Source organism: Somniosus microcephalus, chromosome 21, assembly GCF_052327205.1.
Source record: "Somniosus microcephalus isolate GS21.2 chromosome 21, FLI_Smic_1.0, whole genome shotgun sequence".
Lineage (NCBI taxonomy): Eukaryota > Metazoa > Chordata > Chondrichthyes > Squaliformes > Somniosidae > Somniosus > Somniosus microcephalus.
This window is the reverse complement of record NC_141007.1, coordinates 36,811,025-36,829,604: the sequence shown is the minus strand read 5'-3', so window position 1 is coordinate 36,829,604 and position 18,580 is coordinate 36,811,025. Positions and strand designations below refer to the sequence as shown.

At 49.3% G+C, this 18,580-nt stretch overlaps 1 protein-coding gene across 1 annotated transcript in view; it reads right to left on the bottom strand.

Annotated features, from left to right (window-relative positions):
• The window catches only part of LOC147102707 (tripartite motif-containing protein 16-like protein), a 40,549-nt gene extending 28,129 nt beyond the window's left edge, over positions 1-12,420 (bottom strand). The window contains exons 1-2 of the mRNA XM_085963432.1: positions 11,644-12,420; positions 397-492 (exon numbers count right to left, since the gene is read on the bottom strand). Coding sequence (XP_085819558.1) covers positions 397-492; positions 11,644-12,420 — 873 coding nt within the window. The remainder of the gene's footprint in view (positions 1-396; positions 493-11,643) is intronic.
• Between the last annotated feature and the right edge of the window lie 6,160 nt (positions 12,421-18,580).

Below are 18,580 nucleotides of genomic sequence, written 5' to 3'. Positions count from 1 at the left end.
TTTGCCGGTCAGGTCACGGTTGCATTGACAAACGCGCCCGAGGGAAAGGCATGTGAGGGCAGGATGACAGCGGGTTCCGACCCACTCCCAAAAATATCAACTTTCCCATCCGACCCTCATCCAATCGCGTCTGCAACCACCCAAGAAAATTCCGGCCGTTACCTTTGTTTCTCTCTCCACAGATGCTGCCTAACCTGCTGCGTATTTCCAGCATTTTCTGTTTTTATAATAGAAAATGAATGTCTCTTTTTACAAATTTGAAACTCACTCACCTGTGCTCATACTAGGTACACTGGGCTGTGTGATATAAGCGTGAGTTGTTGATGAATACTGTCAAATGCAAACTGTGAGCCGTGATGAGGGACACAGGCTCTGAACTGTTAGTGTTTGACTTACTAAGATGGAGGAAGAGTTGCTTTGCAGTTTCTCAATAGCATTCTCCACAGCTTTAATTTTCTTGTCAATGTTGATTTTTGTTTCCCGAAGTTCATTCTGGAAGATCAATATGAAAAGTAAAGAAATAACTGGTAAGTATGGGTCACAAAAACACTGAAGAGAAACAACATCTTAATGGGAACTCAAAGCACTGAATCGTATCAAATTCTTCAGCAGTGTATGATCCAACGATAAATTATTACATCTCACCCTTCATTATTATATTCTGCTCCTTTGACAACGGGCTGTGCAAGTGGGGAATATCAGGTGTTACCCTCGGGGATAAAGCTCTCAAAACCCTCGGCTATAAACACAGAACTTTGCGTAAGTATAAGATTTTATGAAGTTTCTTAAGATATATGATTGGCAACACAAGAAAATCATTGTGTAAGCTCTTTATTTATTGGAGAAAGCTGTCTTGTATTACACAATAGGAAGCCTACAAAATCTCAACCTCACTATGTTACTTTCAAACATCTGATAAATCTCCTGGTATAAATAGACTTAGTCCACTGTAACTCTCCAAAGGGGTGATTGAGTTCCACTGAAGCAGGGATCGTGAATAAACCCTTCATATGTGTTGTCTAATCCCAGGATTTTACTAAAGGAAACTAAGATTTAATTTCCAGTACTGTCACTGAAACTGGTCTTAAATTTCACAGCTGACCTATGAAGTTGCTAGTGATGAGTTTTCATAAATAAAAATACTTCTTCCATTGCTACTGGGACATCCTGAGAACCTGATAAGGTGCTATATAAACCCAGGTTCTTTCTACTTCCCTTTATGTATTGTATTGCTTTAAATCATTGCAGTTGGCTATCAAGATCTTCAGTTCACTCAGATTCCAATCACTAGTGGAAGCTGGTCGCTGTCCCAGTAGTATTAGCAACATGTTTAAAATCTCTCTATGATTCATCTTTGCTGTTTGTCAGTCACATAACATCTGCTTTAGGTGGAGCGAGCCTTTGAACATTTGGCCCAAGCAGCTTCAGTGCTTCCTGAAGACTCATCAGTTTCATGTGCACATGGTCCCTCTCACGCACTTTTAATTCTGTCAGCAAAAAGTAGGACTCCGTGAGGCACCAGTTCAAAAGGTCAAACCTATTCAGACTTCAAACCCTTTTCTTTTCAGGTAGAAGAAGCAAAGTACTTTGGATAGGATGGCCTTGACTTCTGTGAAACTTTCTAGGCAACAAAGTACTGATGTCCTTTTCTGAAAGTTATCGAACATCAGGGAAATAGTGCGCAATATCAGTACTACTGGCAAAATGCACAGCCTAGCAACATGAAAAAAACCATGAAACAGCATGGATTGAGCCCTTCCCATCAATGACTCAATTGGCAATTGCACCACCTGGTCTGGTACAAAGCCTTTCAGCTCAGAAGGTCTTGAGTTTGATTTCCTGATCTGTGCCAGTTTGCTGATTTCTTCTAAGGCTGGGGTTGAGCTGCTACAATTGGCCTAAGGACCCCCCTGGGTTAAGAAGGGAAACATGCCACAGTTCCCACTTGTGATCACTATCCAGTGATCCTGTTGAAAGACGAGTGCACGTGTGGACAATAACTGAGGTCGGTGTAGTGTATGTACCTTTAAGAGGAGAACTACTTTTACAGCTCCTGTATACTGTAGTACCGGCAGTGACCACACCTGTATATAAACCCTGAGTAGGGATCTGTACTGTTAGTTTTTAGACTACCCTCATCCAGTAAACACCTGTTGATTGTTAATCTGCAGTCTCCGTCTATTTATTGAAGAACACCATACCTTAAGATTTACGGATTTAACAGTGGCGACGAGGCCGATTTGAACCTACCTGCAACTCTGCATTTCCTCCCAGGGATTCGCTCCTGGAGGACAGTGGAAGAAAGTCGAGGCCAAAAGCACGGGCGTCGACCACGAGCAACCGCCCAGTCATCCAGCAGAGTGTGAGCATCGCAGGGGAGGCTGTTGAGAGCTGGGCTTGGTTCTCCAGCCACGACGATCCAGCAACAGACTGGCAACAGGTACGGCGCAGACCCTTCCCGGACAGCAGCGGCTGGAGCCGACCGACGGCACAGAAAAGGCCGAGCAGCGTCGACCGGAAAGCGAGATAGAGGGTAAAGCACAGCCGGGGTACAGGACCGAGCGGCGGCAACGAGAGAGGCGCGCAGGAAAACGCGCAGAGCGCAGCCAGGGCTAAAGGGCTGAGCAGCGTCCGCGGGGGAAGAAAGGAAGCGCGGGAGACGCCATTTGAGCCGCGGTGAAGAAGGGAGAGCACGGGAGACACCATTTTTGAAGCCACAGCGGAGAAGAAGGGCGAGCGCGGGAAGAAAGGGAAGCGCGGGAGACACCATTTTGAGCCAGCGGAGAAGAAGGGAGAGTGCGGGAGACGCCATTTTAGCCAGTCTAACCACACCCAGGGATGCCGAAGAGTGGCAGTGTCACAGCGTTCGACAATGAAGTCAAAGATTGGGCGACATGTGGAATGTATTGAAGTGTACTGCAAGGCGAATGAAGTGCCAGATGCCAGGAAAGCACTGGTACTGTTGAATTCCATGGGTGCAAAAACGTATGGCTTACTGCGAAACCTAGTAACCCCAGAGAAGCCAGTGGATAAGGATTTCGAAAGCATAGTGGCAATCCTACAGGACCACTTAAACCCCACACTGCTGCTGATAGCAGAAAGATTTAAGTTTCACAAAAGGAACCAGCATAAAGACGAAAGTAATGCTGAGTATTTAACGGAACTGCGCAAGCTATCGAAACACTGCCAGTTTGGAATGGGACTAGCAGATACGTTAAGGGACAAGTTTGTGTGTGGGCTTCAAAGTGAAGGAACCCAGAAACGGCTTCTATCAGAAAAGGATCTTACGCTGGACAAGGTTTTCAGCATGGCAGTATCACACGAAGCAGCCACACGGGGTGCTGCAGAGATACAATGGAGACCGCAAGAATATGGCACCAATGAAATGTCATATGGAGCAGTGAAGTGTTATCGCTGCGGCAGAACAACACACGGCCAGAAGGATTGTTGGTTCAAGGACCAAGTGTGGAAAAGCAGGACACATAGCAAGAGTCTGCAGGTTGGGAAAGAAAACCAGCAGCATGAAATCTACACAGGAGAAGTACAAAAAGGTACATAAGGTGACGAAGAGTAGTTCAGACGAACAGAAAAGTGATACAGACTCCGGAAGCAAGGAGCTGGGTTGTCTGAAACTACATAATGTAATCAAAATGGAGGATCACCAAACTATCTGGGTCACGCTCAAGATAGATGGAGTCCAAGTGAAAATGGAATTGGACACAGGATCAGCCCTAACAGTCATAAACCGAAGGGACTACAAGCGGCTATTCTCACATATACCCTTGAGAGATACAGAGATTGTCTTGAAGACGTACACGGGGCAAAAAGTCTACCCCAAAGGAAAAATAAGGGTGAACGTGATATACAATGGCAAGGAAACACCAAAAATTTATCTATATGTATTGCCAGATGGAGGACCACCACTACTAGGACGTGAATGGATCCGGAAGATACAGTTAGATTGGCATTCCATACAGGCACTGACGGTAAAGGCCAAAAAGGATGACGACGTCACACCTGGACGACTGTCAAAAATGCTAACTGACGCACAAGAAGTGTTCCAGGAGGGACTCGGAACAATAAAAGGCATAACAGCGACGATCAAAATAGAGGAAAATGCAAGCCCAAAGTTTTTTAAGGCCAGACCGTTGCCTTATGCGATCCGCCCAGCCGTCGAAGCAGAGCTGGAAGGTTTGGAACGTTCAGGAGTACTGTCCAAAGTGGACTGGAGCAAGTGGGCTACACCCATCGTTCCTGTAATGAAGAGGTCGTTGAGTAATACGCCTGGGGAACCAAAGGAGGTTCGCATCTGTGGGGACTTTAAAGTGACAGTGAACCCAGTCCTTCACACGGTACAATATCCGCTTCCGCGGATTGAAGATATTTTCACCTCGCTATCTGAAGGAAAACGCTTCACTAAGATTGATCTGGCCCAGGCGTACCTGCAAATGGAGGTAGAAGAAGCCTCGAAACAATACCTCACGATCAACACTCACAAAGGTCTCTACCAATACAACTGGCTGGTGTTCAGGGTAGCATCAGCTCCGGCTATTTGGCAAAGGGCAATGGATCAAGTCCTGCAAGGGATTCCAGGGACCCAGTGTTATTTGGACGACATCCTGGTCACGGGCGAAAATGACAGTGATCACCTCGCCAACCTGGAGCAGGTGCTCACTAGATTGAAGGAATATGGGCTACGAGCTAATCGCCACAAATGCGAGTTTTTCCAGAAGCAGATCTCGTATTGTGGCCACGTTATTGATGAAGAGGGGTTACATAAGTCCCCTGAAAAGATTGAGGCAGTAGGCAAGGCTCCAGCACCGGAAAATGTGTCACAACTGAGGTCGTTCCTCGGGCTGGTGAACTACTACCATAAGTTCTTACCAAATTTGTCTACAGTATTACACCCACTGAACACCCTACTGCAAACGGGGGTACCATGGAAGTGGAATGACGAATGTAAATGAGCTTTCCAGAAGTGCAAAGAATTGATCACATCAAAAGAGGTGTTGGCTCATTTCAACCCAGCACTACCAATTCGGTTGGCGTGTGATGCATCACCCTATGGTATTGGAGCGGTGATGTCGCACAAATTCCCAGATGGGTTGGAGAGGCCAGTAGCCTTTGCGTCTCGGTCACTAACCTCAGCCGAGCGCAACTACGCCCAGATTGACAGGGAGGTCCTCAGCCTAGTATGGGGAGTGAAAACGTTCAACCACTATCTGCACGGGCAGAAGTTCACCTTGCTGACTGACCACCAACCACTTGTCTCCATCTTTAATCCAAAGAAGGGCGTTCCGGTGATGACTGCGCAACGGCTACAAAGTTGGTCCCTTTTTCTAGGGACGAACCAATATGAAATAGAGTATAAGGGCACGAAACAGCATGGAAACGCTGATGGGCTATCACGCCTGCCACTGCCTACTGCGGAGCAAGTACCAGCAGTGGACCTTGTCGAAATATTTTATTCAACTATAACTGAACGCTTGCCAGTAACTAACGCAGATTTGGAGAAGGAGACCCGAAATGATCCGACACTGTCTCGGGTATATGATTTGACGGTGAAGGGGTGGCCAACACATGGCAACTCACTGTTGCCAGCATTCTCATCCAGAAGAGAACAGCTGTCAGTATGCCAGGGGACATTGATGTATGGATCCTGAGTGGTAATTCCACCCAAGATAAGGGAGAGAGTGCTCAATGAGCTTCACGAAGGCCATCTGGGAGGGGTGAAAATGAAAAGCCTTGCTAGGGCTTATGTGTGGTGGCTGGGGATCGATCAACAAATCGAGGACCTAACAAAGAGCTGCTCAGGATGCCAGAAGGTCCAAAATGCACCACCACATGCCCCTCTACACCCATGGGAGTGGCCCTCCTCTCCATGGCAACGGGTGCATATTTATTTTGCTGGTCCATTCATGGACTCAATGTTCTTAATAGCAGTGGATGCGCACTCGAAATGGCCTGAGGTGATCAAAATGTCCTCCACCACTACGGAGAAAACGATTGTAGTCCTACGGACCATATTTGCCAGGAACGGCTTGCCAGAGCAGATTTGCTCTGATAACGGACCACAGTTTGTGTCCGAAGAGTTTCAGAAATTTATGAGAAGGAATGGGGTAAGACATTACACATCCGCCCTGTATCATCCAGCCACAAATGGATTGGCTGAGAGGTACATACAAACCTTTAAAAAGGCAGTAAGGGCCATGTGCGATGACAACATTCCACTGCAGCATAAGGTGGACAATTTCCTGTTCGCCTACAGAAATGCGACACATGCAGTTACCAACCAGACCCCGGCCATGATGTTCTTTAACCGAAGGTTGAGATCTCGTCTGGATTTGCTCAGACCAAATGTACGAAGAAATGTTGAGAATAAGCAATTCCAGCACATCAATGAGAAGCCGACAAGGAGCTTCAATGTAGGACAACCAGTCTTGGCCCGCGACTACTGAACAGAGAAATGGCAACCAGGGACGATATGCACACGGCAGGGGCCAATAATGTACACAGTGGATGTTGGGGAGAACATTGTGAGATGCCATGTCGACCAGATCCTAGAGTCACAGGAATGAGTCAACCCCATGTCTCGCGTACCTGGTGATGAACCCGACATACCAGTAGCATCTACCCCAGAAACAGTAGCATCGGAAGCTGATGAACTAACCGACGACAGGGGGCCAGAATCGCCTCCACACCAAGAACAAGACACTCAGGAAAGGCGCTATCCAGAAAGGATCAGGAAGCCGCCCCAAAGACTGAATCTATAAATGGACTATTTCAGTTAATGTGCATGTTAAAAGTGTTAACTGTTAATTGAATGTTATGGTACTGTTAATCTAAAAGGGGAGGAATTGTAGTGTATGTACCTTTAAGAGGAGAACTACTTTTACAGCTCCTGTATACTGTAGTACCGGCAGTGACCACACCTGTATATAAACCCTGAGTAGGGATCTGTACTGTTAGTTTTTAGACTACCCTCATCCAGTAAACACCTGTTGATTGTTAATCTGCAGTCTCCGTCTATTTATTGAAGAACACCATACCTTAAGATTCACAGATTTAACAGTCGGGATTGAAAATGTGCTCCAAGATCAAATAACCTGTCAGTTTATTTCACCTTGGCCATCATCGCAGCCAAGTGTGATCCTGACTTCACTCAATGTCCGCTCCTACACAAACTGGATAGTGCTCAACAGCAGGAACTCTGGCAAAAATGCTGTCAAGGGTCATACATGAAGAATGGACACTTGGGTGAGGTACCAGAAGACACAAACCTCCCCACTACATCAGGTCAGACACCCCTCTACCCCCACTAAAGAAAGAAATAACTTTCATTTATAGAGGGACTTTCATGACCTCAGGATGTCCCAAAGTGCGATACAGCCAATAAACTATTTTTGAGGTACAGTCACTGTTGTAATGTAGGACATGTGCAAGCCAATTTGTGCAGAGAAAGGTCCCACAAACAGCAGTGAAATGATGACTAAATAATCTGGGGTTTTTTTGTGATAAATATTGGCCAGGACACCAGGGGAAACTCCCCTGCACTTCTCTGAAATAGTGCCATGGGATCGTTTACCTCCACCTGGTTTAATGCCTCATCCAAAAGGTGGAAGACTGAACATGTTGGACGTACACTTCCCTATTCAAGCTCCTCACTAAAATGAAAAATATTCAGCACATACCGGTCAGATGCACATTCCTTCTGTGACAAATCATGTCCCAACAAATACCACTAAACCAAAGTGGAAGAAGTATTAACAAAGAATAAGAAATGACTAAACTTTGCTGCAATCACTCCCAACTTTGGAATTACCACCACAGAAATATATTTTTTTAAGAAAAGCGAATAGCACACTTCATTGCAGCTACGTTTGGATTTATTAAAAAGATTTTTTGATTTTGATTCAGTTTGGATTCAGATTGCAGGTTAAGCGTTTAATCCAAAATTCATTGATTTTATCCAAAATCACAGCATGAACCTTTCGCTTAGTTTGTAACAAAGGCCCAGAAATTTGGGTTGGGGGCTTCCCGCGGGTGCAAGCCCCTAACCTGCACTTACCTTGCGCGCCGGCAGTTGAGCTGTAGGGCCCCGTGGAATTCCGCTCCGGGGCCTGGCCCAGCTGCCGGCACGCTGTGCTTGCGTGTCCCAGGGGCGTAGTTAGTGCGATGCATCCCCTGGGATCACGTGAGCCATGGGCAGCCAATCGGAGGAGGGAAAAGCCCATTCATAAGATTGACAGGAAGACCTGTCAAAACTTATGAATGCTACGGGCCTCAAAATAACAGTAAACCTTCAACTAATTTTTTTTAAATCACACTTTTTAAATCTATCTATCTATATATATAAAGCGGTTGATCTGTCGGTCTGTCATTCCGTCTGTCTGTCTGTCTGTCTTGAATAAACTCGAAAGTTATAGAGCGTACCTACACGTGTGTTACATCAAAAGAAAGCTTACGATTCCAGAACCGTCATAAGCATATTTACGTTTCGGCCAGACAAAAATTGCGCCCGCGGTATCCAAAAAACGTTCAACATTCCGCTCATAATCCGCTCATTAGCATCGAGTGACGTCGAGGTCGACCAATCGTACGGTCGAGCGACCCGACGGTCGACCAATCGCTGCGTGGCGGGGGCGGGTTCCTGGCGCGTGCGGGCGGGCCCTCCTAGAGTCGAGTGACGGGACGATTGACCAATCCTACGCTTCAGTGACCTGACGGTCGACCAATCGGTGCGTGTGTGGGCGGGCCTTATCGTTCTGAACCGAGGTGAGTCGCCGCCATCTTGATTCCAAACTTTTCATTTCTTTTTCCCGCTTTCTGCGTCTTTAAAAAAAAAAGTTGCTTTTAAAACACATTGTTTTTAAAAAAAGTTAATTACTTTCTAAATCTTTTATCTAATCTCATTCATTTTCCTACCTTTCCCCGTTTTTGCAGGTAGGCCTCGAAGCCTGGGCGTCTGTTGCCAGCCATGCTGGACCCTAGGCAATTGTTTTGTGGCAAGTTCCTCCCACCCCACACCCCACACCCCCCCGCTGGGCCCGATTCCGAACCAGCGGCCAGCCATCTTGGTAAAGGCTGGCTGGGCTAACTGCAACCTCCTCGCGCTTCATTCGGGGGGGGGGGCGGGGCTCGGGAGGGGAGGGGGAGCGGAGAGGGTTACCAAGGCAACCGGGCCCGGCCAGCCGCAATCGGCCGTCTCAGGCCCAGGCCCGGAGATCGGGAGGTGGAGAGGGGAGGAGGGTTACCAAGGCAACTGGGCCCGGCCAGCCGCAATCGGCCGTCTCAGGCCTGGTCTCGGGAGGGCGGGGCTCGGGCTCACCGGGGCGCTGCGCTCGGCATGTCAGTGCGTGGGGCGGCACGGAGTTCAGCAGAGCCATCGCCGGCAGTGGGGAGAGGGTCTGCTGGCTCCCCCACTCCCTTTCTCCCCCCCTCCTTCCCCCACCTCCTCCACCCCTCCCCTCTCCCCCACCCCTCCCCTCTCCCCCTCCCCTCCCCTCTCCCCCTCCCCTCCTCTCCCACTCACCCCCCCTCCCCTTCCCCTTCCCCCCTCCCCCCTCCCCTTCCTCCTCCCCTCCCTCCACCCCCCTCCCCTTCCCCCCAGTTGAGCTCTCTCCCCCCTTCCCCTTCCCCCCTTCCCCCCTCCTTCCCCCCCTCCTTCCCCCTTCCCCTTCCCCCCCTCCTTCCCCCCTTCCCAGTCGCTCTCTCTCTTCCCCCCCAGTCGCTCTCTCTCTTCCCCCCCAGTCGCTCTCTCTCTTCCCCCCCAGTCGCTCTCTCTTCCCCCCAAGTCGCTCTCTGCTGGCTCCCCCACTCCCTTTCTCCCCCCCTCCTTCCCCCACCTCCTCCACCCCTCCCCTCTCCCCCACCCCTCCCCTCTCCCCCTCCCCTCCCCTCTCCCCCTCCCCCACTCACCCCCCTCCCCTTCCCCTTCCCCCCCTCCCCCCTCCCCTTCCTCCTCCCCTCCCTCCCTCCTCCTCACCCCCTCCCCCCCTCCTCCCCCCTCCCCCTCCCCTTCCCCTTCCCCCCAGTCGCGCTCTCTCCCCCCCTTCCCCCCCTCCTTCCCCCCCTCCTTCCCCCTTCCCCTTCCCCCCTTCCCCCCTTCCCCCCTCCTTCCCCCTCCTCCTTCCCCCCTTCCCAGTCGCTCTCTCTCTTCCCCCCCAGTCGCTCTCTCTCTTCCCCCCCAGTCGCTCTCTCTCTTCCCCCCCAGTCGCTCTCTCTCTTCCCCCCCAGTCGCTCTCTCTCTTCCCCCCAAGTCGCTCTCTCTCTTCCAACAACAACATGCCCTCGAAAAAGCCTCGGCACCACTGGGCACTCCAGCTAGTAAACTATAAATTACATTAAATAACCATTTTAAACAATAATTTAAATTTTTGAGAAAAATAATTTTATAAAAAAACAGGGCTAAAAATAAACTTACCTTGCTTTAAAGTATTTAAAAATAATAAACCTGTGGAAAAAATGTTTTAATTTAAATTAATTGACCACTTACCTTGTAAAAAGCAGGCCTTACGCCTGCTTTTTAAATGTGTAAATCCTGCAGGCTTACCCTCCCGGGAAAACCTGCAAAAAAAACCTAAGTTCAAAGCGCACGCGCAGCCTCCCCTGCGCGTGCGTTCGACCTCTGAACCTCTTCGTTCAGAGGATCAGAAGTGCCGGTTTCCCACGCATGCGCAGTGCATGCAAGAAACTGGCACTTCCATCGGGTCCACGCGTGAGTACCCCGTGCGTACTCACGCGTTGGGACCCGAATTTCTGGGCCAAAGTGTTTTATAAACCGCACAAAGAGTGTGTGAATAGTGCTTTACTGAAAATCACCCTGCTGTCACCCTGTGATACCCGCCCTGCTGTATGCCTCAGAGACATGGACCATGTACAGCAGGCACCTCAAAGCACTGGAGAGGTACCACCAACGCTGCCTCCGCAAGATCCTGCAAATCCATTGGCAGGGTAGGCGCACCAACGTCAGTGTTCTTGCTCAGGCCAACATCCCCAGCATCAAAGCTTTGACCATGCTCGATCAGCTCCGATGGACGGGTCACATTGTCCGCATGCCCGATACGAGACTCCCAAAACAGGCGCTCTACTCAGAGCTCCGGCACGGCAAGAGAGACCCAGGTGGGCAGAGGAAACGCTTCAAGGACACCCTCAAAGCCTCCTTGAAAAAGTGTAACATCCCACTGACACCTGGGAATCCCTGGCCCAAGACCGCACAAAGTGGAGGAGAAGCATCCGGGAAGGCGCCGAACACCTTGAGTCTCTTCGCCGGGAGCAAGCAGAAGCCAAGCGTAAGCAGCGCAAGGAGCGCACGTCAACCCAAGCACCCCCCCCACCCACCCGCCCCTTTAACCACCGTCTGCCCCACCTCTGATAGAGACTGCAGGTCCCGCATTGGACTCATCAGTCACCTGCAAACTCATTTTTAATGTGGAAGCAAGTCATCCTCGGTTCCGAGGGACTGCCTAAGAAGTAAGAAGACTGAAAATCAATCAATTTGTGGGGAGGGGCTATGTAAACCCCTCTCGGTGGGCTTTCAGTTTCCATAATCAACTGGAACTTGCTAGTTTGCTGTTCATTGAAGCCTCCTTCTCGCTTGCATCCTCTCTAACTTATTACACTTTGCTGGTTATTTATACTGACCTCCTTTTCAGTCTTTGCCCTTGCCAGAGAGATTATCTCATGATAGACGTGTTTCTCCAGTGTGCACTCCTTACAGATGCAGCTCTGCTCGTTTTTACAGAAGAACTCCAGGTGCTGCTCATGCAGACAGCATTTTCCCTGTTCAATGTCTTTCATTGGGTTGATCAGTTTGTGATTCTTAAAGGCTGCATTTTCAAGGTGAGGCCTCAGGTGAGTCTCACAATAGGAAACCATGCAAGTCAAACAGGACTTTGCAGCTTTTAACTTCTTGTCAATGCAAGTATCACAGGCAACTTCATTGGGATCAGTGACGAACTCATCACTTTGTTTATCTTCAACCGTGCTCTTACATTCAAGCTCAGGGTCTGGTTTCTGCCCGGTCTCATCCTGCGGCTTACAAGTTAACTCTTGTTCGCACTCCTTACTTGCTTCCAACTCAGCCTCCGATATAGTCTTCTCCTCACATTCAGATTGAGGGCTTTGTTCCACCTCATTCTCTTGCTCAGCTTCGTGTTCAGGCTCTTGCGGTTCTGCGATGCCCTTTTTCCACTTTTCCACTAAGCCATTCAAAGCGGCATTCTTCTGGAGGGGCAGTCCCGGGTCGAACGTTTCTTTGCATTGCGGGCAGCTGTTAATATGGATCATTTCCCAGAAGTGCTCGAGGCAGCCTTTGCAAAAGTTATGTCCGCAAGAAGTTGTTACCGGAGATTTGAAGAGATCTAAACAGATAGAGCAAGTGAGCTGCTCTTCGAGCGCTGAGCAAGCCGGAGCAGCCATTGAAAGCAAACAGGAATTAGGCACCGTCAGCTGTGAGGGTAACCTGAAACAAGCTTTCAAAACTGAAACCATACCTGAGATATGCAACAAACAGAACGCCCAGCAGCAGTTAACTCTTTCCATTCCGTTGACTTCTGTTTAAGTACAGAGAATGGATCTGTCTGCATATCCTAAACAACAACAAGTATTTATATAGCGCCTTTAACGTAGTAAAACATCCCAAGATGCTTCACAGGAGTATTAAAAGACAAAAAATTTGACACCGAGCCACATAAGGATAAATTAGGGCAGGTAACCAAAAGCTTGGTCAAAGAGGTAGGTTTTAAGGAGCGTCTTAAAGGGGAAAGAGAGGTAGAGAGGCGGAGAGGTTTAGGCAGGGAATTCCAGAGCTTAGGGCCTAAGCAACAGAAGGCACAGCCACCAATGGTTGAGCGATTATAATCAGGGCTGCTCAAGAGGGCAGAATTAGAGGAGAGTAGATATCTCGGGGGTTGTGGGGCTGAAGGAGATTACAGAGATAACAAGAAATAGGGAATAGAAATAGTACGAGTCTGCAAAAATTAAATTTATACGGTGAGGCCCTCTCTCCCATTGTATTCAGCTTCCTATATAGGAGCTGTGTTTGCCTAACTGATTAATAGAAATAAATGAATTACTAAGTATTGCATTCCTAAAACACACACACTCACTGCTGTAAGTAAAGGTCATTTTTCAAATTAAAAGGCAGTGATAAACATCCAGGCCTAGAAATCTGATTAGGCCGGGAAAAAGCCGGTGCCACTATGGGCCGAAGTTAACACTGCCCACGAAAAGAGCGCAGGCAGTGCTGGTATTTTGGTGCTGCCTGCTGATTTAAATGAGTGCAGCGCAACACGTGGTGTTTTGGGTGGTAGTCGCAGCAGGAGGCCCAATGTAGCGTGGCCGTAGCGTCCCTAGAGCAAGGCAGCGTTCTCTTAAAGCTAGCCTGTAGTTAGATCCGTGATTCTGAGAGTATGCTGTTTTTCAATAACCACACGGATGCTGTAGCTTAACGATAAACAGGTATTTACTGGAGGAGGGTAGTCTCAAGACTGGGGGTACAGAGGCATGCGCAAGGCTTATATACAGGTGTGGTCACTGCCGGTACTACAGTATACAGGAGCTGTAAAAGTAGTTCTGTCTTAAAGGCACATACACTACAATTCCTCCCCTTTTAGATTAGTAGTACCCCTAATATTCAAATAACAATTAACACTTTAACATGTACATTAAACAACAATAGTCCATTTATAGATTCAGTCTTTGGGGCGGCTTCCTGACCCTTTCGGGATAGCGCCTTTCCTGAGGTTCTTGTTCTTGGTGCAGAGGCGATTCTGACCCCTTTTCATCGGGTAGTTCATCGGGTTCCACTGCTACTGGTTCTGAGGTAGATGCTACCGGTATGTCGGGTTCATCCCCAGGTACTCGAGACATGGGGTTGACGCGTTCCTGTGATGCTAAGATCTGATCGACGTGGCCTCTCACAATGCTCTCCCCGACATCCACTGTGTACATTAATGGCCCCTGCGTTGTGCATATCGTTCCGGGTTGCCATTTCTCTGTTCGATAGTCACGGGCCAAGACTGGTTGTCCTACATTGAAGCTCCTTGTCGGCTTCTCATTGATGTGCTGGAATTGTTTGTCCTCAACATTTCTTCGTACATTTGGTCTAAGCAAGTCCAGACGAGATCTCAACCTTCGGTTAAAGAACATCATGGCCGGGGTCTGGTTGGTAACTGCATGTGTCGCGTTTCGGTAGGCTAATAAGAAATTGTCCATCTTATGCTGTAGTGGAATTTCATCGTTGCACATGGCCTTTATCGCCTTCTTAAAGTTTTGTACGAACCTCTCAGCCAATCCATTTGTGGCTGGATGATACGGGGCGGATGTGTAATGCCTTACCCCATTCCTTCTCATAAATTTTTGAAACTCTTCGGACACAAACTGTGGTCCATTATCAGAGCAAATCTGCTCTGGCAAACTGTTTCTGGCAAATATGGTCCGTAGGACTGCAATCGTTTTCTCTGTAGTGGTTGAGGACATTTTTATCACCTCAGGCCACTTCGAATGAGCATCCACTGCTATTAAGAACATTGAGTCCATGAATGGACCAGCGAAATCAATATGCACCCGTTGCCATAGAGAGGAGGGCCACTCCCATAGGTGTAGAGGGGCATGTGGTGGTGCATTTTGGAACTTCTGGCATCCTAAGCAGCTCTTAGTTAGGTCTTCGATTTGTTGATCGATTCCTGGCCACCACACATAAGCCCTAGCAAGGCTTTTCATTTTCACTCCTCCCAGATGACCTTCATGTAACTCATTTAGCACTCTCTCCCTTAACTTGGGTGGAATCACCACTCTGGATCCACACATCACTGTCCCCTGGCATACTGACAGCTGTTCTCTTCTGGATGAGAATGCTGGCAACAGTGAGTCGCCATGTGTTGGCCATCCCCTCACCGTCAAATCATATGCCCAAGACAGCGTCGGATCATTGCGGGTCTCCTTCTCTATATCCGCGTTCGTTACTGGCAATCGTTCAATTATTGACGAATAAAATATCTCGATAGGGTCCACTGCTGGTGCTTCCTCCACAGTAGGCAGTGGCAGGCGCGATAGCCCATGAGCATTCCCATGCTGTTTCGTGCCTTTAAATTCTATTTCATATTGATTCGCCCCTAGAAACAGGGACCATCTTTGTAACCGTTGTGCAGTCATCACTGGAATGCCCTTCTTAGGATTAAAGATGGAGACAAGTGGTTGGTGGTCAGTCAGCAAGGTAAACTTCTGCCCATGCAGATAGTGGTTGAATTTTTTTACTCCCCATACTAGGCTGAGGGCCTCCCTGTCAATCTGGGCGTAGTTGCGCTCGGCTGAGGTTAATGACCGAGACGCAAAGGCTACTGGCCTCTCCAACCCGTCTGGGAATTTGTGCGACAGCACCGCTCCAATACCATAGGGTGATGCATCACATGCCAAACGAATTGGTAGCGCTGGGTTGAAATGGGCCAACACCTCTTTTGATGTGATCAATTCTTTACACTTCTGGAAAGCTCGTCTACGTTCGTCATCCCACTTCCATGGTACCCCTGTTTGCAGTAGGGTGTTCAGTGGGTATAATACCGTGGACAAATTTGGTAAGAACTTGTGGTAGTAGTTTACCAGCCCGAGGAACGACCTCAGTTGTGACACATTTTCCGGTGCTGGAGCCTTGACTACTGCCTCAATCTTTTCAGGGGACTTATGTAACCCCTCTTCATCAATGACGTGGCCACAATACGAGATCTGTTTCTGGAAAAACTCGCACTTGTGGCAATTAGCTCATATCCCATACTCCTTTAATCTGGTGAGCACCTTCTCCAGGTTGGCGAGGTGATCACTGTCATTTTCGCCCGTGACCAAGATGTCGTCCAAATAACACTGGGTCCCTGGAATCCCTTGCAGGACTTGATCCATTGCCCTTTGCCAGATAGCCGGAGCCGAGGCTACCCCGAACACCAGCCGGTTGTATTGATAGAGGCCTTTATGAGTGTTAATCGTAAGGCATTGTTTTGAAGCTTCTTCTACCTCCATTTGCAAGTACACCTGGGCTAGATCAATTTTGGTGAAGCATTTACCTCCAGATAGCGAGGCGAAAATATCCTCAATTCGTGGAAACGGATATTGTACCGTGTGAAGGACTGGGTTCACTGTCACTTTAAAATCCCCACAGATGCGGACCTTCTTTGGTTCCCCAGGCGTATTACTCAACGACCTCTTCATTACAGGAGCGATGGGTGTAGCCCACTCGCTCCAGTCCACTTTGGACAGTACTCCTGAATGTTCCAACCCTTCCAGCTCTGCTTCGACAGCTGGTCTGATCGCATAAGGCACTGGTCTGGCCTTAAGAAACTTTGGCCTTGCATTTTCCTCTATTTTAATCATTGCTGTTATGCCTTTTAGTGTTCCTAGTCCCTCCTGGAACACTTCTTTTGCGTCAGTTAGCATTTTTGACAGTCGTCCAGGTGTGATGTCGTCATCCTTTTTGGCCTCAACCTTCAGTGCCTGTATCGAATGCCAATCTAATTGTATCTTCCGGATCCATTCATGTCCTAGCAGTGGTGGCCTTCCATCTGGCAATACATATATATCCATTTTAGGTATTTCCTGGCCTTTATATATCACTTTCACCCTTATTTTTCCTTTGGGGTAGACTTTTTGCCCCGTATATGTCTTCAAGACAATCTCTGTGTGGTAAACCACTTTTGTCGTTCACTATCGTTACACTATAGTTATCACTGTTATATCGTTATCACTGTTCACACTGTTGTATCACTATACGAGGTCGCCTCTTGTCATGCTGTTATACCTGGGCTGAACACTGCTGACTCCGCCCATGGCTCCACCTACCTGCCCAGGTATAAAGGTGGTCAACTGGCTGGCATTCCTCCTTGTTGGATCCGATCACCCACGAGGGTGGGCTCTGTTTTTTAGCCAATAAAAACCTATAGTTACTTTCTTAACTCGTCGCTTTTCATTGGATGAATTGATAGGTATATCAATTTTATTGGCTAAATTTTAAAATGTCGACACTTGAGCAGTCAAACGACCAGCCAAGCGACCAGCCAGACGCCCAGCTACAACAGCCACAGCAGCCGGCCTGGCTGCGAGCCCTCAGACCACCGTACCTGGACCTAAACCCACAGGCAGCAAACTCAGCCCTCGACTTCGAACACTGGCTGAGCTGCTTCGAAGCCTACCTGGGAGAATCCGGCGTGCCTCAGAAATCCATGCTAAGAGTTCTGAACGCCCAAGTGAGCCCTAAAGTATTCGCACTCATCCGGGGCCTTAAAACATACGAGGACGCCATCAACCGGCTGAAAAGACAGTACCAAACCCCGGTAAATTCCATGTATGCCAGACACCTCCTAAGGTCCCGCCCGCAACAGCCAGGAGAGCCCGTGGAGGAATTTTTACGGGTGCTACAAGCACTCGGCAGAGACTGTAACTTTAAAGCGGTAACGGCGGCAGAAAATACTGAAGACAATGTCCGCGATGCCTTCGTGAAAGGCCTGCGGTCCGACTACTCACGGCAAAGACTACTGGAAGCAAGGGACCTAGACCTGGACAAAGCTGCAGCCCTCGCTCTCTCCCTAGAAGTGGCCCATCGGGACCTCGAGGCATACTCAAGGTACTGTAACTCACGACCCTGGGACTTGGGACCGACCCCGACCGCGATACCCCCCGCAGCAACCCCCCTGGGACCTACCTCAGCGTCCCGGACCCGATCGAGACCGCCACCCCGGTACCGGCTCCGACATCGGACCCCCGCGACCGGGCCGCTGGCTGCTTCTTCTGCGGCCAGGCGAAACACCCGAGGTCGCGCTGCCCAGCCAGGAACTCTACCTGCTCAAACTGCATGAAGAAAGGCCACTTCGCTAAGGCCTGCAGAGGTGGATCATCAGAGGCCAGCAGTGCCTCATGCGAGCTGTGGGGGCGGCCATCTTCCTTCAAGGCAACAGAGGCCAGCATCCCCACATGTGAGTCATGGGGGCAGCCATCTTTGAGACAGGCAACCGACACCAGCAGTGCCTCATGTGAGTTACGGGGGCAGCCATCTTCTCCGCCATTTTGTCCAACCTCGTGGGAGACGCCATTTTACCCACCACGCTCGACCGCCACCGTGCCTCTAGACCCGACTACCGCCTCACCCGCAGACTACAGCAACTCGCTCAGCTATACACTAGCCTCCGTCTCACTGGACCAAGCCCGCCCGCATCACCTGTCCAAGTCAATGATGGACATCAGAGTAAACGGCCACGCCACGACCTGCCTGTTCGACAGCGGAAGCACGGAGAGTTTCATCCACCCAGACACGGTGAGCCACTACTCCCTCCCTGTCCTGCCAACGCGCAACCGGATCTCGATGGCATCGAGATCCCACGCCACAGACATCAGCGGCTACTGTGTTGTGACCCTATCGGTTAAGGGTACGGAGTATAAAAATTTTAAACTCCTCGTCCTCCCCCAGCTATGCGCCGCCGTCCTACTAGGGCTAGACTTCCAATCCCACCTCCAAAGCATCACGCTAGCATACGGCGGACCCCTCCCCCCACTCACAGTCGACAACCAACAGATTTTAAACCGCCCACCGCGTAACACC